The sequence below is a fragment of the Chamaea fasciata genome, unplaced genomic scaffold, assembly GCF_029207755.1.
Source record: "Chamaea fasciata isolate MVZ Bird 193981 ecotype frontalis unplaced genomic scaffold, bChaFas1.0.hap1 SCAF_5, whole genome shotgun sequence".
Lineage (NCBI taxonomy): Eukaryota > Metazoa > Chordata > Aves > Passeriformes > Sylviidae > Chamaea > Chamaea fasciata.
The window spans coordinates 21,536,383-21,555,086 of NW_027094090.1; the positions used below are offsets into that span (position 1 = coordinate 21,536,383).

Here is an 18,704-nt window from a genome sequence, read left to right on the forward strand (position 1 = left end):
CCATTAAAATAAGTTGGCTGGCTGTGCTAAATTCCAGATATTCCTAAAGTCTTACGGAAATTTACCTGTTTTTACTTACTAGAATGCAATCAAAAACAAAGAAGTACTTTTAGACTTAATTCTCTCAGAGATGAAACAACTGCACAAACTACAGCTTTTCTTATTGATGGATCATATGCGTTAAGTAACAGTAGTTTTGAAAAAAATTAAACTGATAGTTTTCATCCATCTTCTCAAGCCAGTTTGAAACATGTTCAATTTTGTTTTGTTTATATGTGTTAAAACTCCTACAGCACACATTTGTTAAGCTTTTAGATTTTTTAAAGCATATTCTCTTCTTCCTATGAAAACAATATAATTCACTGTACCAGTTGCTCTAGTTGGCCTCCAGGTTATATAAGTAACCTCCCCAAACACAAAAATCAGGCTGATCAAGATATGCATGTTCTCAATCTTGCTTTATGAGGTGGAGCCATACACCTGCAAGAACACTGATGCATAAAGACTGCTCTTTCTTTTCCCCCTCCCCCCCAAATATTTGCATCCATTGGCAAAACCTGCACAGAAGCAAAACAATTTAAGAAATACCAGAGACAGTATGATGCAACAGAGAAGCCCCAGGTCTGGACCCAAATCTGCCCTTTGACAGGATCTCAGGCTTTGGCCTCCTGGAGAGTAGCAGCAGCAGAGCAGGACTGCCAGGACACAGCCAGCCCTGACACACCACAGGGCTGCAGTAAGGATCTGCTAGTGTGAGCCCCAGCACAACCTCAACAGAGAACAAAGTTCATGCCTATTTCTTAAGGTTGTTATGTGCCAGATAGAGAAATAAAAAAGAAAACTTAAAAAACAAAACAAACAAACAAACAAACAAAAACGAGAAATAAAAACTATATAAAAGTTACTAAGTCACCCATCAGAATCCAAAAAGCAATTGTTGCTGAGTTGCACTACATATTTCCCAGTCGCTCATTGACCTGGTGGGAGTAAACTATTGACCTCAAGGCAGATTTTAGAGACCAAGTATGTACTTTGTTTTTAGCACTTAGAGTAAAAAGAGTGGATTTTGAATGCACTTGCCTGTGTTTCCCTCCTCTCAGTAAAGACCAGGCTTCCTGGTCAGAACTATGGTGATCAGGGTGGGAGGTCAGTCACGCTGCAAATAAGAACTGACATTTCAAAGCCAGAGCAAGATTTTTGTTGTTAAGGAAAAGTGCTCTAACAACATATTTGCAGATCACAGTAAGGAAAGAACGTGTTTCTCTTTTGCTTTTAACTGGTGAAGTTTTTGAGCTCCATGGTGGCTAACTAATGGCTGAAGGAGGATTTCATTACATTGAATTAAAAAATTGTCAGGAAACTTACAGGAAGGAATAAATATTCCCTTCAATACCTGCAAATAAACCAAGAATAACTTACTCCACCCATGGCTACTGCTGAGTGTAAAATTCAAGAAGTCATACCTTTGCTGAGTTACAAACCAAGCAAAGAGAATAGTGTTTCAACAAACCCTGTGCCATACAATTTTGAAGATGAGCTCTAATGCAAGGCTAGATGCTCCCTGGGCTGGGGAAAGAAAAATGTTTTCCTATAATTTGCAGAGCAGCTATACAACTGTTGCACAGTTGCTGCAGGCAATAATTAATAAGTAAGAGGAGAGAGAGGACACCTCAAATTCCAGCATGTTTTTGGTCCATTTTCCTCACAGTCTTGAAAAGGAGAGCAGTATAGTATGATGCTTCAGGCCACAAAGGAATTGCTGAGGACCTCTTGAAATGGAGTTATATGTATATCTTGATATGGAGTTATCCCCATAACTCAAAAGTACAACTCCATATCCAAAGCAAAACCAACCTTATCCTTTGTTGAGTAAACTGGAAGAGCACAAATTACTTTTCTTCAAGTAAGCAGTGTGATGTCACAAATAAGGGCTAGAAAAGATACAAACAAATCACATTTACAATGAGGCACTACAGGAAAAGTTCTAGCTGGCACCTAAGACAGGATTTGTGCAAGAAATGAAAGAATTTATTGTACCACAGCATTGGTTCTCAGGCTGCAGCCTGCTCACTCTTGCAGCAAGGACACTCTGCTGCACAGCCTGCCCACCAAGGGGGAGGCTGCTTCCTACTGACACACTTCCACAACCACATGGAATCAGCAGAGGCTTTACTGACCAATTAAAATAAAAATTAACCATCATCTTTGGCAACTTTTGTTGCTGAACCATGTTGTTCTGTTATTGAAACCTCCAGCATACCAATTCAACATAGAGAAAATAAAAGACCATAGGTTTGATCCTCTGGCTTCCAGACTATTCCTCACTTGAAAGAGATAATGCAATATTTCTGAGAAAGGAAATGCAGTGACTGAATCTGAAATGACCCCTAACTTAATAGATGATTTAGTTACCTCCAGGGGGTACCTCTCAGAGCTGCAATTCTTCAACTTTTAAAGGCTCGGAACACAGAGAGTAGAAGTGAATGAGGCTATTATCAGTAAAATAACTAATATGTTATTTGACATTGATTCAGTAACAGTGCAAACTCCATCCTCTTCCATGGGTCTCTGTTGAGAAAAATGTGATTTACTCAAAAAAGAGAACTTGTCTTCACAACTGCAAACCCACTTCCAACCACAAAGACAGTTCCTCATTTTCAGTTACCACAAGCGGTTTTGCAGTGAGCAGACTGGTGTTTTCTACAGGCCCAGCCAAAAGGGTACTGAGGGAAAGGCAGCTTGCTTCACTTTTGTTCACTCCCAGGCTGCCCTGTTGACATACCCCTCCTGTGTGGTCACAGTAATCATATCCTCTCACTCCTCATCTCCCCCAGCCATGTTCTTTTGGTCGCTGCAGCAAGGTTTGCACTTGTCCCAGACAGTTCCACTTGTCACTGCAAATAACATGAGATGGAAGAGATGGTAGGAATTTTTTTTTCCCATGGAAAGGCATATTCTTCATTATGCTTGCTTGTTCTTTGGTGCAATCAACTGTCTCTTCATTTTATGGAAAACCAGAAAACCAAACTGTGACCTAAAACCAGAACTGTGACAAGATCAAGATGTGGGAAATGCAGTGATGCTACTAAAAAAATCATAGATCCTTGGATAACTAATTTTTTTTTTCACTCACATAGTTCAGTCATTAATAAAATCTTTAAGGTATGATTCATAGCATTAGAAAAATGAACTTTAGGTAGGAAGTTTTCCTCATATTCTTACTCCATTTTCAATTGTAGAATGTTACTTCTGAAATTGTGTGACTATTTAAACTGTGAAACTCAAAGTATGAACTATTACTGTAGAGGTTCACATTAAAAGACAAAATTTATTTTCTGTCAAAGGTAACTCTGACAAGAATAATAAAATCTATTTATTAAAGAAGTATTTATAATATAGATCTTTAAAATCACGACACTTACTTATATTGATACACATTATGCAATTTCCAATGTATTTCAGTACCTCGGTGCTATGAGCTGGTACCCTGAAACGGAAAAATATGAAAGAAGACCAGCTTCCCTAGAAGGTCACAGACATCAGCAATGGGTAACACAATTTGAACCCTAAGGAGCACAGGGGGAAATTCAGAACACAGCCCCCAATAAACAGCAATTGCCCTAAGTCAGCAAGAGCACACCTATGTCTTCAAAATACAGACAGGTAACTCTACTTGGTGGCTTTCCTTGAGAGAACTTTGCTTCAATTGGATGTTTTATGCAGAAACAGCAGGTTTTTGCTGAAATTACTGCAAACATATATATCAAAGACAATTTTTTTTTTCAGTGAATGCCTTGGATGTATTGACAAATATTGATATTTCCCCTTCCCTTCAGGACTTGCTGCTTAGCCATGATATAAAAAAAGAAACACTTTTTGAATAATTAATGAAACACTGAAAAGGGCTGAAAATAGACCTCTTTTCTTCCCTTTCCTGCCTCCCCTTATTAAAAAACCAAACAAAACCCTAACAATAGAGCCTGAAGGTTAAAAGTCCCTTAAGAATAACTACCAGCCAGCTGGTCTGAAAAGTATGAAGCAAAATGCACCACCTGTAACACCCAAGCAGTATGGCAAGATCTACACAGGAACAAACATCAAAAGTTTTTAGAGAGAAAAAATAATCAGGGAATAAAAGGGATGAGAAGATGAGGACAGTACCAGCATATACCCATTGAGGGTGTACTGTATTTTTTGTTATTTACACCACCAGTAAGGGAGACATGTAAATTTCCCCTAAATGGCTTAAGCTATATAATAATTATTTGGTTTATGAAATAAAAACCCCAAAACAAACAAACCTCAAAAAAAAAAGCCCACAAAAAAATCCCACAGAATACCATCTTGTACAGTGCTTCCAAGTATTTCATCTTTTCACATACATTTGCAATGAAAGAAATGCTGCCACTTTAGCATTTCCCATTCCACTAAAAATACACACATACTTACACAGAAAATGTGTACTCTACACAAAGTGGGTAAAACTGAAGAACCTAGAATTGCTGTGAAGTACTTTGGAAGCACTTGGTTCCTACTGGTTTTCCTTTACAGTAAGACTCAAGTCACTTCTGAGAGTCCTGCAGATTGAGGAATCCTGCATATGCATGCATTTCAAACTATTTTTATGGTGTAAAATCAGGATTTCCTTCCATATTCTCCCTTCCTTACACTTTTGGACACAGTTATAAGCTTATAACTACAGGCAGAAAGGCCTGATAGTAGAGCAGAAGGGGCTGCCATCTTGTCCCCACCTGATCTTTTGGAAGATTTGAAGTCAGTACAGCATCATATAAAGACTTGTGTTCCCAGGTTTTTCTCCTGTCTTCCCTGGTTCATTTCCTCTTGTACTTCTTCAGTTCTACTCTACAATGTACATTAAATTACAGTGGGGGACCTTCCATCTTTCACCTAGCACCTTCCACACAGACAGCTAATTTATCAGACGAGACACACTCCTCACCTAAAACCACAGAAAACTAGCAAGGTGCTCACTTTCATATCTGTTTTTCACTCTTGCACATGAGAAACATGAACGTTTCTATAGTGTAGCTGAAAGCTGAGTATAAGCAGCAGCGCTTTGGGTTTTGAAATGTCTTCAACCCCCATCGCAGCTGGTTGCTGTCACATGGAGAGAAGCAGGTGGAAGAGAAATCTGGCTGACAAAGGCTGTTGATTGTATACGTGATTTCTACTCAGCAGCTGGCTCCTGGAGAGCGTGAAATACTTACTATTTCGAGGTGTTTCACCTCAGACTGTGGCAGGCAGCGCTTGGCCGGGGGTGGGTGACACTCCCGCCCGGCCTCCCCGCTGGCTCACACAGCGACACCCCGGCTGGGCGGCCTGCGGGGGTAACACGCTTCCTTTCTGCCACAGAACGAGAAAAGACTTTTGGGTTACAAATTACACCGGGTTCCACTGACAGCTGAAGGGCTTCCAGCACACGCTGGTTCCCGATCCCCGCGGGCGGCCCGGATACCCCGCGCTCAGGCGATGTTGGGGCCCCTTCGCGCTCCGGGCCATTCCCCCACGGACCCGGGCTCCCCACCACCTCCGGGCGACACCGCCCCTCACGGCGCCCCGGCGGTTCCCACGGCTCCGGGACAGCGGCCGCGTCCCTACGGCAGCGACCACTCCTCCTTTTGGGCTTCTTCTTCTTCGTGCTCGGATCATCCTCCTCCTCCTCCTCTCGCCCCCGCCCGCTGCCCATGCCCAGCACCGCCCGGCCCGGCAGGTACCGAGGGGGCGGGCGCGGAAGGCGACGCCCTCCCCTCCCCCCCGCACGGCGCATGGTCGCGGCGGCCGCGCGCTCGCCGGGCTCCCCCTTGGCTGCCGTGCGCCGTGGTCTCGCCCGCCCCCGCTGCCATGTTGGATCGCGCGGCCGCCGGGGCCGGGCCGGAGTTGGAAGTTTAGGGGCGGGAGCGATCGGGATCGGCCCCGGCGCGGAGCGGCTCCGGCGCGGCTGCACTGCTGCCCGGCACCCCCTTTCCCGGCCGCCCCCCTCCCCGCCGCCCCTCTTCTCCTCCCTCCTTGCCCGGCCCCGCGAGGAAGGCTCCGCGATGCGGCTGCTGTGAGGCCCCGGCGGCGGAGGAGGAAGGGGAGGAAGGGGCCGCGGGCGCCATCGGTCGCAGGGCGGCGAGGGCAGCGCCGGGCCGGCCCCGGCCATGAGCGGCACCCCGCAGCAGCAGCCCCCGCGGCGGGCCGCCAACGTGGGCTCGCTGCTGCTCACCCCGCAGGAGAACGAGAGCCTCTTCGGCTTCCTCGGCAAGAAATGCGTGGTAAGTCCCGACTAGGGGGGCGACGAGACTGGGGGACCTCCAGCCGCCCCACCAAGGCGCCCCGAGTCGGGGCCCGGGTCAGGCGGGGGCGTGTGAGGACAGCCCGGCCGGGCGCTGGGAAGTTGAGGCTGTGGAAGTTTCATCCTGCTCGACTGCCCTGTCCCGGCGTCGGGAGGGGGGTGGCCCTCGCAGGCCTCGCTACCCGCCCGGCTCGCCCGCAGCGCAGGGCGGGGAGCGATGAACGGCGGCGGCCCCTCGGCCGACCCGGTCCGGCGGAGCTGCCGGCCCTGAGCGCCGCCCCGGCCTCGCTCACTTCGGAGCCGGGCGCGCCGGGCGGCTCCGAGACCGCCTCGGGCAGCGGTGTGGGCGCCGTCCTTCCCCGCCTCGCTGTCCATCCCCGTACGGAGCTCCCGGGGGCCGGCGGGGCTCCCGCTGCCCTGCCGCCGGCCCGTGCGCTGCGGGGGGAACCGGCCGCAAAGGACCGGCCGCGGGGCTCGGGGGGGAAAAGTTCCGTTGCTCGACGAGGCCGGGACGGAGCCCAGGTGCACCAGCGGTACGACAAAGCAGTGTTGGACGAAGTTGTAGGAAGGCTCGTATCAGTGCTAGGCCTGCCTTGGGTTTAGTCTGTACTTTTCTTAGCCTAAACAACAGGTTAGTGTATACTCAAATATTGCATATTTTCCTATTTCTATATCAGTAAGTTCGGTTTTGGAATACCTTCTTGCATGTAAGGTAAAACTGTACTAAAACTACTTATCTGTATCAAAAAAACCTATTTGAAAGCTTCAAAATATAACCCCTTTCATTAGAAAAGAAGCGGCTTTTTAAAAAATCATATTTTTCAAAACAATGACTATTCGGGTGCATCGTGTCCAGTACCTAAAATACTGTTAGGCACTTGCTGTAAAGCTGTGGAGGGTGTTTCATGAACTCAAAACTGTGACTTAAAGCAGGATATCCGTGTAGCCATACTGATTCTACATAACTCTCTGGACTTTGAAATGGTATTGTTGATCAAATTGACTGCTGCGAGGAAAACATAAGATGCAGCAACAGAACAGGAAGTAGAGAATATTTACATTGGGGTGGGTTGCTGTCAGTAACTAAGTTGTGTGTCAGAAGCTATGACCCTAAAGTGTATGTTTTGAAAAGTACAGATTTGTAGAAGTGCCTGAGCTAATTTCAGGCAACTTTTCATATCTTCAGCTTCTTTGCTAAGAAAGAAAAAAAAAGTATCAGCTTTTCTCTAAATATAAAAAATAGTGCATGAATTCGTGTGTGAATTGATTTCCAGTTTGCTTTTCTATAACTTGATTTTTTTTCTTGTCAGCTGAATGCACTTATAATTTCTGTTATACTCAGCTGTAAAACTCCCCTAGTTAAGCTCCCAACTTTTCTGCAAAAATAGTATGTTGAAAGCAGACTGGAGGTAAATATCTTCACAGGATCTGGATGTCATGGGATTTATGGCTTGCTTGAAATTACACATTCTTCTGATTTACACTGAAATTTGGATGACTTTCCAATTGAGGTTCTTATAATTGTGATCTGTTGTTTCCCCTTTTCCCCAGCCCTTTATGTTCTCTAAGTTAATCATAGGCTTATTTTAGTACAGTTGAGGTTTTCTGCTTGATCTTGAGGACGTGAGCATTGAAGGTCTAGAGGTATTTAACCTGGCTTTTTTGGCTCACTGTGTGGCATGAGCCAGAAATAGAGAAACAAGTGAACAGGTTGAATATTCTGTCCCTTGGAGGGCATTGTCTTAGGCAGAGAAGTGGAATGAGTACCTGGGGATGATAACAGCCTTGGCTGTCTTAACTTGAAACCACAGTATCTGCTGGAGCCCAGTAGGACTCTTGGTACCCCTGACCTTCCAGCTTGACTCAACATGCTATGCTGATAAATGCCTTTGTGCTGTAATATTTGTGATATTTGATCTCATAATATCCGTATTTGAATTACTCATTAGTGAAGTTTCAGACTGTAAGTGCTGCTTTTTAAGAAAGGAAAGCTTTGTGAGTTCTGGAGGATGCTAAATGCTTGCTCTTGCAATCACCTGGAATATCTGGGCTGCCTTGCTGCTTGCTGCAGGTGGTGTTTCTGTCACTCTGGGGCATGGAGAGGCTACTGGATGTCATGTGTATCAGCCACATTGACATAATTTTAGGTTTTGTTTGACTAGACCTTGTGTTTAGATCACTACTGGAATGAACACCAGAGGAAAATTGAAACATTAAACCATGCTCCTAGATACTCTTTGTAGTAATAATTTATAGAGTTCTTAATGGATGCCATAGTGCTCCTATCAGGCCTGAAGGGCTTAGTTAAGAAAGGTTGTGGTGCTCCGAATCTGATTTATCTCAGTCTTTCCTCTGACTGGTAACAAGGCAGCTATTTTGAAGTAACACTGAGGATTCAACTATCTGATTTTTGTTCTGTGGAAAAGCAAAGGAATTTATCTAGTATAACTTTGATTGAGCACTCGGTCTGTGAACTTGCAAACGAACATAATTCCAATGGCATCTTAAGTAATGATGCCTGATAAAAAAATTTCCTGTGAGTGGGGGAAATGGTGAAGAGCCATCACTGTGTTTTACTGATACCGTTTTTCAGACTCCTACTGGTACTTCGAGAAACTCACTAGTAAGCAAGTGTACATACAGGGGGTAATTGATTTTTTTGTATTTTTTTCCCCCTCCCCTTGGTGAGCTGTAAAATGTTTATCTGAATCTATAAGCAATTAAAATACCTTTGCCCGTGACAGATCAGGCTTTCAAAAGCAAGCCACTGACTAATAGTCAAAGCTGTAGCTAGAGTTAATTTGGCTGAAATATGATTCCAGATGTAGAACTACTTACAGAATGTATCCAGCGTAAAGCCCTTTAGGACTTCCATTGTTTAGGCATGTAACTAATTTTCATTCAGGGTTGTGACCTTTGTTATCTAGGTCAGGTGCAAAATTTGCTATCTGTAAAAAGTTTTAAATAACTTCTTAATAATATAGAAACAAAATTTTATATACACTTATACTAAGGAGAGCTGTGAGATAAGTTTTGTCCATATTAATGATTTTTTTTTGTGGTTATGCCCAACTTAGAAGTTTTTGTGGAAGTTCTGATTAGTTACAAATCATTACTTTAAATAACAATGAGTTTTGTAAGAAAAAGTAAATGTTAGGTGTCCCTTTTATAATCTGTAATAAGTAACTTTTATAATTTGTATGATTAATATTGGTCAGAGACGTCAGTAATGGAAAACTAGTTTATTCCATAAAAATAATTTTTGAGAGGCCTTAGTAAACAAAAAAAAACATGAGAAGTATGCACTTGGTAGCATTAGAAGTAGGTAAAATGGAGTATGGATATTTTATGCTGCTTAGAAGCAGGACTCAACACTTGGATAGGGTGTAATAAATAAGGCAAGGAATATGTTGTTCTTTGTAGGATCTTGCCATGGTTCATATGGTAAACAGGAACTGGTGAAGGATGCAGAAAGAGAAGTGACACAGCAGTAAGCTAAGAAAACTGTTTTGGCTGCTTTTAAAAGTGCATGTGACCAGAATAAGTGTGTATATCAGAGCCAAAGAACAAATTGCAGTAATAGTTGAGATAAAACAAAGTGTAAACTTGAATAGCAGTTATAGCCCTTAATGGATAAGAATTAAATGTTTTATCAGGAAGGGACTTGTAAGATTACTTGTGCTTGTGAAAACAGCATGAACTAAGACTTGAAGGTAGACTAGAGGTCTAAGTAATGGTCAACTTCACGTGTCTGAGAACTGTTGGGACTCTTTAGTTTGAGTTTAGGCTGCAGTCTGTACATCAAAAATCAACATTGTAATTTAAAAAGGATTTAGCCCCTGTACAACAAGTAGGGAGAACTGAGTCGTTAACTCAGTGGTGATTCTCCCACCTTTGCATTTGTTTTTCAATGAGATGTGGAGTGAGAAGAAGATAAAGTGTATAGGATGGGGTCTTGTGGAACAGAAGAGTATTGAGAATTAAGCCTGGATTTCCTTTGAGATTTGCTCTGTTCTACAAAAGACATCTAGCATCTTTAGACACCTCACTAGTATCTGTTAGAGTGAGTTCCCTGAACAGCTTATCAGTGATAATTTTCCTTTGTAGAGGGAATGACCGTGGGGTTTTGACAGTTCCTTTGAACCAAACTTGTGCCTACAAACCTGATTTTCACAGTAATGGGTCACTCTGTAGAGCAAGTGGTACAACCATCGTCGTGTGTTTCTCATGCTCGTTTTCCTCACAGCTTGCTATTAATGTCTTCACAGCATAGTTCACTGCCTCAGCTTATTTACCTGTGGATGAGAAATGTTTTGTGACCACTTGGGAGCAGTCTAGAAGGCACTGCATCTCATAGCTGTATGTATTTTTGAGGCAAAGCATCAATTCACAAAGTGTGGGATATGCTTAAGGAGTAAAAGACAGAAATTTAGGTGTTAAAATCCCATATTTCAATAAACCTCACTGTCAGTTACCTGAATCTGCTATTCAGCTGACTTTAAGATAGAAACTCAGCTAACAGAAGTTTTTATCTTTGCTCCAGTGACTGTAGTGGTTACATCTCTCCTGGCTGTTCTTGTATGTCATGTGCTAGACAAATTGTGTCTTGATATGAGGAGTGAGTCCTGCTGCAAGTTTCAGTCACTGTGTGTCTGTTGTGAAGCATTTATGTGTTGCTGAATGAAGGGTGATCTACTGAGATAGACGTGGAACCTGTGCCTCACTCTGTTAAGGTTTCAGCATTATTGCATTTGCTTCTGAGCGTCTTTGTAGATATATTTTTTCTGTTTTGGAGGCAGTCAAGTGCTGAAAGTCTCTCAGCATCTCTGTGGTTAATCAGATGGTCAAGTATGCCACTCATGCTCCTGATATGTGCTGTGGAATCCTATGGTGTACATACACAACAGGATGAAAACGATTTGTAGTCACAAGCTGTTGTGTTGGAACATGATGGTTTTTCACAGCTAAGACTCACATTAAGGAATTTAGAAGAGGGCAAAGTTTTAATGTAAGACTCAGATGAACAGTCAAGTTCTGACTGCAAGTTTTTCACCAAGATGTCCCGATAGCCCTTGCTTAGGAGAACACCCAAGGAAGAGGTAGGTTCTTGTTAGAAGAGGAAGATTGAATTTGCTATTTCATGCAAGTTTGTAAATGTAAAGACTACTTTGTTCTTCCTTTAATGGAAAATTGATGTGATTTCTTGGCATTATCTGCTTGTAAATACTGTTTTGAATCCTTTATCACTGGTATGTTTTTCTCTCTGGTTATTTCTTCTGGGGTTCTGAAAGATTTAGTACTAGCCAAATTTGTCACAAGTGAATAGTGCAAGATCCATCTCATAAGAACCATGCAGTTTCAGGCTAAAAACATGATAATGGGGAATGCTCTAATTTTAGATTTTGAATTTCTTTTTTGAAAGAGTTCTGGTACTTCTGCCTGAAAAAACTCAGCTCTTTTTTCTTTGGAACTTTTTGTGACCCTTATTGCTCCACTTTTAATAGTGCCAGTATTAAAAACTCATCTACTGCTTTCATTTATAGTGGCTGCAGGTGCCAGCAGTGGCAGCAATTGCCACTGGCAGCTTCTAGCTTAGTGCCGGGATGGGTGGAGTGAAGCATTGGAGATATTTGTATGTGAAGAGTGAGTGCCACCTAGGAACTTTGTACTAGATCATTAACCAACGTGAAAAAAGGCCCAATCCTGTCATTGACCTTTCATAGGTAGAACTGTCTGCAGAGTAGATGGGGTTTGTGGAGCTCTAAATGCTTAGTTTGCTGAGGAAGTTTGCTGCTGACTTCAAGCTGTGTGGTAAGATTTATAGTGTCCTTTCCTCCAGTGAGCATGTTTCATGGGCTTGTCTCTTGAGGAATCTTTGTAGTATAGAAATAAAACTTAGTATACAGGAGATCTATGGTTTCATTACCTAATACCTAGATAATAAAATACAGGAAGTAACGAAAATGTGTCACAGGCACTAGACAGAATTGCTTATTGGTAGGTTTGGGTACAGTTTCCTGAAAAAAGTTCGACATAGTGTTACTAATGCACGGAGGGAAATTTTTTTTTTTTTTAATTGGCTAGTTTGTTTTCCTTGTAACAGTAAATTTTGCAGAGTGGGTTTAGTGGAACTAGAAGTGTATCTTCATGGGTGGTTTTAAACAGCCCACTCTACTGGGATGTGTCTCAGATGCTGTACAAGATAGTTTCTCAGGGTATTTGCTTGGGTACGCTGCCACCCTATCTTTTGTGGCTTCCAGACATGCTACTGATGCCTGGATATCCAATAAAATGGGTACAGTAAGTGTGGTGTTACCTTCAGGGGCAGTTGTAGTTAAATTTGAAGACCCTGAAGTGTGATCATCACATGACGGAAGCGGTGTTCTAGAAGGTTGAAATAGAAAAAGAAAAGATGCAGTTTAAACAGTCATAGGGACACTTTCTTAGAAAGCTGCTCACTTGCTTAATTCATAAAATTTAGTAGTGTTTTCTCAGACACTTCTGAGTTAAAGGTAGACAGTTTTGCTGACACCTCTTTGTGCAGTAAATGACACTTTAGGCATCTCAAATTAGAATGTCTGTGTTAAGGATATATGATCCTGGAATAAGTTCATTAAATGAATTACTCAATTCCTGTAGACATAGTGTTCTGTGGAGATGATCATTGCTGGCAAGGAAACTGTTGCTGCAGAGCTCCACGACACATTTGCAGATTGCTTCTCACTTTAGGCACTTGCTTTCATACATTCATCCCCACCTTGGTGAGGCTGTTTTCCCTCTACTGTTTATTTAGCTGTCCTCAAAATCCTCACTCTTAAGGCAGCATTTTCTTTTTAGGTTTTCTGAGAAACAGTATTAGTACATTTTTCAGTTCTCCAGTGTGTCTAGCTTAAAGCTGAAAGATCACACTAAGGTTGTAAGTGTTTCCATTTCTGTAAGACAGTTTCACACACCATTTTCCCCTGCAGAACTTCGTGTAATTCAGAATTTCCCTGCCTTCATCTATCTCCTTTCCCTTCAATGCAATTGTGTTATTTTGCCCTTATCTCCCCTTGTTCATTAGCCACTGTGCAGCATCAGCGTGGTGCACTCAGTGAGCTCAGATATGCTCCCATATAAGCATATTTTGCTTGTGAAGGTACTATGCCTGCAATTTGAGAAACACTGACCTAGCAAAAGAAAGTATGACTTTTGCCTTTTTGAACAGCTTAGAAAACTATTTTTCATTATTTGAACTCTCAGTTATGCAAAGATAACTCTTCCCTCTGAAATTGCAAATCCTTTTAAAAAACGCATTTACTTTAAGTATTACTGATGATGATGGCTTTCCCAAAAGTTGGCTAGCACTTGCTGAGCTTAGGTAACAAGCTCTAGTACTTGTCTTGGTGTCTAGAAGCAAGAATATTTGAAAGTGGGAATTTGGCAGTAAATTTTACATGTTTTCTCCCGTCCCAAGGTGACAGCCAGTTTAGCTGTGTGTGATTTGTGGATAAGAAATTAATTTGTTGTATTAATATTTTTCTGTGTTGAAGATAAAAGTGAGAGTTTTTACAACCTCCTTAGTACATTTTGTAACAGAAGCAGTAATTTATTGACTTGGAAAGAATTTTCTATTTTAGGAGTCAATTTAACCACTATTTCTTTTGTAAGCCCCATCCTGCTGATGTAACTTGAAGTCCCGCGTAGTGACCTCTGCTCTCCAAATCTCGTGTCTCCACTTTCATCATGTCCTCCTTGTCCTCTTTTAACACACATGCTCTTTTTATGTTTTTAGTAAGTTTTCTGTCCTGTCCCAGTAACAGGGTTTCCTCCTCTCCTGTTTTCTTCTTGCACATAAAGTGCTTCGAGAATCTTCCTTTCTCCATTCAGCTCCTGCATCCATAATTGTGCAAAAATCTCCAGGTAGGACTGATTCTCTTCCTCACCATTCTCCCTTCCACTCCCTTATTCCCCCTCCACAGTTCCTCAGCTGCTTTGTTCTGGAGGATGAACAAAGGGGGATCTGGTTTTTCTCATCAGATGTGTAGTCCTACCCCTGTGCAGTGCTGGGATAGACATGGCAAGTACTGCAGCTCAGCAGAGCACTGCACAAGGGAAGTCATGAGGAGAGGAGGCAGTGTCTATGCCAGGCACTGTTTGCCAATGCACACACAGAGTGCACTTGAGCCTGAGACCTGGCCGTTACACATTCCTCACCTATATTGTCTCCACTGGCCAAAGTCATTGTTAATGTTGTTAAAGGGAAGAGAACTTTTAGTGGATATGAGGAGGGTGTACAGAAGCAGGAGTATGGTATTCCTCAGGCTTCCTGCACTGCTCCACCCTTCCCTGCTGCTTCTCCGGGCAGGACCGGACTCTCCAGTTTGTGAGCTGCTATATTAAGAAACTGGATACTGGGAGATACAGCTTCAGCAACTCTACAGGCTCAGATTTGAAACCACAGAATTGCTTAGTCCTGCTTCAGCTGGACTGTAAGTTATTTCCTGCTGCTCTAACCATGTGACAGCTCTCTCTGAGCACAGCTAAGATGTGGTCATTCTTTCTAAGTAGACATTTTTTCCCTTTACTCCCCCTCAGTCAGCCAAAACAAACAGAAACATCACTTGGCTTATGACACTAAATATACACAAAGGCATCCAAATAAGCTCCTCTCTGTAAAACTGCACTTGATTTTTGTGGTTAACTGAAAAGAGGAAGAAAACTATGAACATCCTGTAGTGGTGTGTGTTCTGTGCAATACCACAGGCAAAAGCTTCCCCTTGCATTTGCAGAGAAGGAAGCAATAGTTTCTAACAAATTAAATGCAGGGCTATTTTTTTCTTTATTGGCTTTAGGTTTTAGTTAAGAGTATCTCAGATATGAAATTCATTTTATAACTGGACATGCATTTATTGGCATTTATATTTTTAGCAACGTGATAATAAACAGTTTTTAAAAATTCAGGGTTTGGGCTTAATTTTATGCGATGTTAAGTGGACCAATATTTTTTAGCCAGACAATAGGTGTTGTAATTTTGGCCATTCTTAAACAGTGTTGGCCTCTGTGTTACACTGTACTGTTAGCACTGTGCTCAGTTTGGGTAGCTGGAATTTTAAAACCTTGTATAGCTTTAAATTTAAAGTGTGATGGTGGCAGAAAACGCTGGTTGCACTTGATGTATAGAACTCAGTAGCAGTTCAATACACCATTTTTTTTTATTTTTAAAAATCATTAAAAATCAAATACAAATCATGTATTCAGTATTTCTATACCTGAGAGACTGATAATACAGCTGTTGTCTCTGCTCAGGGCATGTTCTTCCTTGCCTTAATTCAAACATCTAGATGCAACATCCTGTAGTTGTGTTACAGTTTTGTTTGATAGGATGCATGGAGATGAATTTGGTGCTAAATATTTTGCTGGGATATGTAGATCTCACTTTATGTCATGGTTTTAACTTCATCTTTTTGTGTCATTTAGGAGGTCTTGCTTTGAATGCTTCAGTTTGTCATTGAGGCTTTTCCTCGACAGCCTCTTTGAACACCTCTGGTCTTAAGAGCCTGTAAATGACAAATCCTGTTTGTTTCTGTGTCCTCTTTTCATATTGCTTATGATTTTTTTTTATCAAAGGAGTAAGTGGTCATGCTGCTGCTCCAGACTTCACACTGTGTTACTAAGGAGTCTGTCTCTCTCAGTGGCCATACCTGTCAGGACCCTACCTTTATGCTGCTGATAACATTTAAGCTTGGTGGCAGAAGCATGCATCTTGTCCTTTTTCTCACCTCTGATCTGTCAGCCAGCTGTGCTAACATACTAATGGCTAACAAACCTAAGTGGGGCAGTAGCATGAACTCACTGTTCCAGTGACCATCCACAGTGAAATTTGTTGGCACAATTTCAAGTGCTACCCTAGTAGTTGCTTAAATTAATATGAGTGTGGTTTTGAGATCAGAATGGTGTAAACACTTCCTGGTACATCATATGGGGTAGGGCCATCACTACCCAATTCATGCTGTGTTGGGAAGAGAGTTTGTTCCTTTATGCATATATGCATTCTGCACCATTTCTCATCATATCCAGAAAGTGGCCCAGGTCTTACTGACTTGTATCTGCACAACCAGGGAAATCTGCAAGGATGCAAAAGCAGTTCTGGGGATGGGAAGATGTCAGCTGTCTGTTCTAGCATTGTCAGTAGCGTGTAGATCACAGAATAAGGGTGAGCTCTGCTGCTGTGCACATAACTGTCTGCTTTGACATTAAGTTCAAGTCAAACCTGGTTTTCCTGCCAGCAGCAAAATTCAATATTGTCTTTCTGCTCCTAGAAATTGCTTTTGGAAACCTGAGAAAATGCAGGTGCCTAGAAGTTTATAGCAGACTAAAGTGTGCCTGTGCGTGTAATCACCTGCTGCAGTGGACAATTTTCAAGTCTGTTTGATACTGATATGGTGAACACAAGCTCATAAGGTTTCTCATCTCTGATTTCAGGAGGAAAAAAAATGATTTTGCCTTCTGGTAAGGACATGTAGCTGACTTGTAGCTGTGCCTCTACAGCTTGCATGAGGTACAGCAGGGATAACCTTAAAGGATGCTACATTTCTTTCACTTCACTTCTCATTTGCAGAGCGATGGCCTACCAAGAAAATGTGTCCTGTCTGAAGGTTTATTTTCTGATAAGTAGTTTGTAAGTAATTTAAGAAAAGTTCTATGCATCTTCAGAGCTTCCAGGGATGTGCAGTTCTCTTGGAATCCTACCTGAAGCTTCATTTTGGAGTGTTGTAGCAGTTTCCAGTCAGCTCAGATGCAATAGTTTGTTTCCTTATTGAGCTCCAGAGACTGTTCTAGGGTATGAAGTAGTGTAATTAGTGATAGTTTAATCATAACATACTCTGTCTGTTCTGGTATCTCACCTTAATCGTTGGTTTTGTTGGGGGTATAAAGGTATGAGCTCAGGATCATTGTGTCTTCCATGTTTACAAGATCTGCTAGATAGTGTTAGCATGCCTCAGTTCTATAAACACTTCTCTCAAGGTTTTATTTTATAATTTTTTTCCCCTTGAGTGTCCGGTTATTCCCTCTCTTGCTTCAGGCCATATTTTTTTCCAGTGTCACTTTTAAAAGTCAGCACTGGCAGGAACTGGTCCCCTGTTGAGGCTCAGTGCTGTACAAGCAGTTCTCTCCTACGACAGGTAGGTAGCGTTTGGTTCAGAGCAGAAGAGAGATAACAATGTGTCACGGATTTAGAAGCTGCGTGTTTTTAGGCTTAGGTTAAGGATGGTGACTTGCTTGTCAATTCTGGCTGCAGTAATTGTTCTAGCAATGAAATGATGCTAGATGCCACTAGTATACATTTGACTGGAAATAACTTCTCCAAGGTCACCGCATACAAAAAATATCACTATGATGCAAGTCTGAGTTAGCAAAGGGTGTTACATAGTTGGCTTAGTCCAAATAAATCAGCCATGGATACAAATGTCTGCTGTGCATTATCAAGGCTGGTCTTCAATTCAGGTGCTCTGGGCACTTTAGGTGCAGCATGGTGCCTGGTTTGTCCCAGTAACCTAGTCCTGGAATGAGCTGACTGACATGTCACTTCTTGGAGTCTGGAATTCTGCAGAGGTCTGTTGCATTTGTTGTAGAACTGAAACTTTTATGTAAGGATTGGCAGATTTAGAGATCTTAGTTCCACATAATCTAGTAAAAAGCTCCCAAGCTGTGTATCTTATTGCACATAACATGGTGGATGGTGATGGCCTTCTGAAGGATGCAGTTTTCAGTAACAGATGTTCAATGGGACAGTTCCATTGGTGAAGCTGACTCGCCTTCAGTTTACTCTTTAAATCTGCTCTGTGTGCCCAGGAATGGATATTAGACTATCAGGAAATCAAGATTTTTTTTTTATTCACCCCAAACTCCACCCCCTCCCATCCCCCCCAAGTCTTTCTCAGGATCCAGCTGTGTTACTGGCACTCTCCATCACCAACTTCCTGTGGGAAGCATTTGTGCCAGAGTGTTAAAGCTTCTGGCAATTTATCCTCTAGGTCTTTTGAGGACCCAGTTATAAAGACTTAAATCTGTTGATACAATCAACCATACTGAACTTCTAGCAATGTATTGCTATTCTGTGGGGGTCACACCTGTGATAATTTATTCCAGGAGATTGGGAGGGATACACTATTTGTATATTCATGTAAAGTCTCTTGAGTAGGGTGTAATTTTTTCTTGAATTCTGTCTTAGTGAGGTAACCAGCTTATTTTTTGTCTAAACTGTATCCTCATGGGAGTGGTATTATCTGTCATACACTCAACATCAAGAGTTTTCTGTTTCTATACTAACAGATTGAGGCTGTTCAAGTGCTCAGAGCAATTGATGTAGTTAGTTGATCACAAAGGAAGAGAATATCTACAGAAAAACTGAAAATCCAAAGTCTGC

At 42.2% G+C, this 18,704-nt stretch overlaps 1 protein-coding gene across 2 annotated transcripts in view; it reads left to right on the forward strand.

Moving 5' to 3' along the window:
* The first annotated feature begins 5,870 nt into the window (after positions 1-5,870).
* WASL (WASP like actin nucleation promoting factor) overlaps positions 5,871-18,704 on the forward strand; it is a 50,545-nt gene continuing 37,711 nt past the window's right edge. The window contains exons 1-2 of one of the 2 annotated variants that reach the window (XM_066182993.1): positions 5,872-6,169; positions 6,224-6,275. In XM_066182993.1, coding sequence (XP_066039090.1) covers positions 6,162-6,169; positions 6,224-6,275 — 60 coding nt within the window. In that variant the 5' untranslated portion in view covers positions 5,872-6,161. Of the gene's footprint in view, positions 6,276-18,704 lie in introns of both variants that reach the window. The other variant, XM_066182991.1, reaches the window with a different exon arrangement.